Raw genomic sequence first — 3588 nt, 5'->3', positions numbered from 1 at the left:
TAGTGGGTTTCCCCTTGAAAAAAGCAAAACTCCCTCTAACATGCTTTGGTACACTGGATTTGACCACAAACTAAATAAAACTTGTTGTGCCTTAATGATAATTCAGTGGGCAAGTGGTTAAATATAAAAATATGGCAAATTCAAGGTTATACGATCATTTAACAAGAACCTAAAAGGGCATTATCAGAGAATTGAGTGGTAATGGTAGTTAATGGTCAGCTCAACAGATGGAAAAGCTGCCTGAAAAATGTAGACAGGTGGCTGCGGGAGTAGTAAAAACAGTGACAAACAGCTGGGATGGAGGAATTCACATGCATTCTTTACCCCATTTTTTTTTTTGTCCCCTATCAATACATCTCTAACTATATATTTGTTTCCCCATTGAAATCTGTTTACTGGGCATTTAATCAAAGGAAGAGGTCTTTATGAAAGTATATGTTTTATATGTAATAACCAGGTACCTCTTGATAAAATAATCAATCAAGATTAGCATTAGTTTCATTACGGATTATCACATAGCATTTTGTTCACTTACTTTTACCCATATGGATATTTTTATTTACTGCCAATTGTATCCATCTCCTATGTGCTTTTTATCATTTCAGTATTGAGTGTGCTTGTAACCATTTTTTTAATACTCATTTTACCCACTGTTGTATAAACTTCCTCCAGATTTGTTTGTTTTTGATGTTTACCTCCAGCCCTGAAGAAGCCATTGAAACTGTCACTTAAACAACACCCTTCGATATCCCACTCCAATTGGGTGCAAAAATTGAAAAAAAGGGCCTCAGTCATGAAGGGGTTAAACAGAAAGTGATAGTCTTAGGCAAATACACTTCACTGGAGCGCAAGAACTCATTTTTTTAATGATAAAAATAAAAAAGTATACTGCTTCTGTGTATTATGACTTGCAGATTGAAGTTATTGAAAGATCTACGTTAAGGACACTATGATAAATAAGGCAGACTCTGACTGTAATACACACAACCTAACATCTTTCTCATGAAGACGCCATGCTATATGAAATGTATCTATCATTTGTAGGCTTGCTCTGAGAAGACAGGCTTTATTTTCTTTTTTAGCAACCTAATACACTATTCCTGAAAAGTGTTGCAACATTGCTTGCTAGCAGGAAACTTAACTGTTAAGCATGCAAAGGATTGTGCCGTTAAATAAATGATCAAGTATTTTAAATTGAACTGTTATAGAAAGAATTCCAAAATGTCAGCAGGTTTGACATTTTAAAAACAAAAAAATGCTTAGATTTTAAATTCCCGATGTTGCTTGTCTTCTCATTCAGAAAATGTTATCTATGAGCCAGTCCTTTCAGATGCTAGAATTCCAAAAATGGACGATCCTGAAGATTCCAAGTCAACATTAGTATTCTGTGTTTTATCAGTTGAAAGACAAAGATGATGGCAACACTTTACTGTCCAAGACATCAGCCAATAATCCAGCTTTTAACCTCTACAGCTTTCTTTGATCAGTATTAAATTTCAAAGCCACCAAAACCGGACATACACAATAAGCATTACTGAAAACACGGCAACAGCTGCCAGCTTAGCATAGGTGGATCGCATGTTCAGGTATTTTGCATCTTGGCGGTATTTTTTGGACAAACTTGACAAGTTGCTGGCCTTTGTATCCAGTGCTGAAAAAAATAAAAATAATAGATGAATACATTTCCCCTTTAGCATACACATGAACCAGGGGAAAAAAAATAGAAGGAAAATATCTATTGTTACCGATATAATGGTTTATTGTTTTTTATGTACACACAATGAAATATAGTCATATCTTCTCCTGGAATTGTAAATTCAAACAATCCAAAATCTAAACTGGTTTCTTAGACGCAACAATACTTGTAAATCTCAAACCTAAATACAACATAACTAGATTGATAGGTTATAAATATTGACAATTACATCCCTAATTGTACAACAAAAAAATGATATAGTAAAATAGAAGTGCAAATGTAATGGTGAGACTGTTTACAATGGGTGAAGTCTGGCAATGCAAAATGGGAGCACTGTAACCTTTGGTACATGAAGAACACTATGATTTAAAAATTACTGCAGCATCTTAGCTTAATTAATCACATGACTAGGCTGATAATAATCCTGGCTGTGCTCTCTTTTGGACCAACGGGGCAAATGGAAAAGGTTGTGGTGGTGCTCTCTTTTGGACAAACAGGTGTAAGTGATCCTGTCTGCTTCTGAGCAGGGACACACGTAAGGACGTCCAGGTCGGGTGAGCGCAGGGTGGCGTACTCCCATAGAGAAGGACAGGCTGCTGCGTATAATCACACGCAGCACCTGTCCTTCCCGGGAGCTGCCCGCAGCACAGATCTGTATGGGCTGGCCGTTACCCGTGTGAATTAGGTCTTAGGGTTCATCTCTATAAACAAGATTTGCAGCACATTATGACCACTAGATGGAGCCTAGGAACATTTTTTTAAATGGATCCCTAAAGCTAGCCATACACGATACAAATAATCAAGAACCTGCCGAAATGAGCCCAGTGGCTGCCACTGTTGGCACCCTTTTGGCCAGCATCCCTTGATCAGCTGATAAAAAGGAGCGGGTAAGAAATTCTTCGAACGGAGCAGGCAGCCAAAAAACTGCTGGCTTCGATCGGGTAATCTGACAGTGGCCAGCGTTGGAATACAATGCAAACTGTGGGAGATTCCTCAAATGGAGAAATCTAATATTTTCCTACTTCAGCCTGCGGGTTGAGCAAAAAAAAAATAAAAAATTATAACGGTGTATTGCCAGCTTAAGAGTTGGTCACTAGGGAAAAAGAAGGTAAACCTATTAAAAACCTTCTTTAGCATTGTGAATACAAAAAAAAGCCTTAGAGCGGATTTACAAAATAAAGGAGCAAGGTATTCAACCTGTAACTCTGCAGACCTGTAGATTTAACTTGTATAGTAGGGAAGATATTTGTTGGTTTGCTAAAGGACCACATACAAGTGTGTCCACTAAGGAACAATACCAGAAGTGACAGCCAGCATGGATTTATGATGCAATTTATTTTGTCTGCATCTAGAATCTAACATAAATTTAAAATGTTGATCCCATATGGGTCTAGGAGCGAGATAAGGACTTTTTGAATTCAACTACCTACTAAAGCAAAAAATAAATATATGTTTATCCATAAATGTTATAAGTTACAGGTTATAAATGTTATATGCAAGACACAACTTAGTTCTGTTTTTTTTCCCCTTAACATTGTGAATATTTGGGATCCTATGTGCAATCCTTCGTCATATTTTTTTTTAACATAATGTTGAGTCCTCAGGTGTCAAGGCTTTATTTTATTACAACACAGGCTGCTCCATTTGGTATAATGAAGGCAGACCCTCCCCACTTAGTAATAAGTTTTTTTTTGTTTGTTTGTTTTTTTTAAAAAAGGACACAGAGAACCCCAAATCTGTTTTATTTAGAACAGAGAAAGTTGTTTATAGCTCTTGTGCAGGAGATTCTTCCTACTGCTCAACAAACAAATTTTCATAGACACACTTTCTATAGAAGGCAAACATGTACACTAAAAGTCAAAACAATCCAACAGTAATAAATATATATTTCT

At 36.5% G+C, this 3588-nt stretch overlaps 1 protein-coding gene across 1 annotated transcript in view; it reads right to left on the bottom strand.

The window, feature by feature from the left end:
* Positions 1-1386: 1386 nt before the first annotated feature.
* Positions 1387-3588, bottom strand: part of LOC108801793 (vesicle-trafficking protein SEC22b) — a 12517-nt gene continuing 10315 nt past the window's right edge. Inside the window, exon 5 of the mRNA XM_018573705.1 lies at positions 1387-1651. Coding sequence (XP_018429207.1) covers positions 1497-1651 — 155 coding nt within the window. The 3' untranslated portion in view covers positions 1387-1496. The remainder of the gene's footprint in view (positions 1652-3588) is intronic.

This window comes from Nanorana parkeri, unplaced genomic scaffold (genome assembly GCF_000935625.1).
Source record: "Nanorana parkeri isolate BGI_ZX_2015 unplaced genomic scaffold, ASM93562v1 scaffold2496, whole genome shotgun sequence".
Taxonomy (NCBI): Eukaryota; Metazoa; Chordata; class Amphibia; order Anura; family Dicroglossidae; genus Nanorana; species Nanorana parkeri.
Note: the sequence above shows the minus strand (reverse complement) of the source record. Positions and strands in the feature narration are given on the sequence as shown.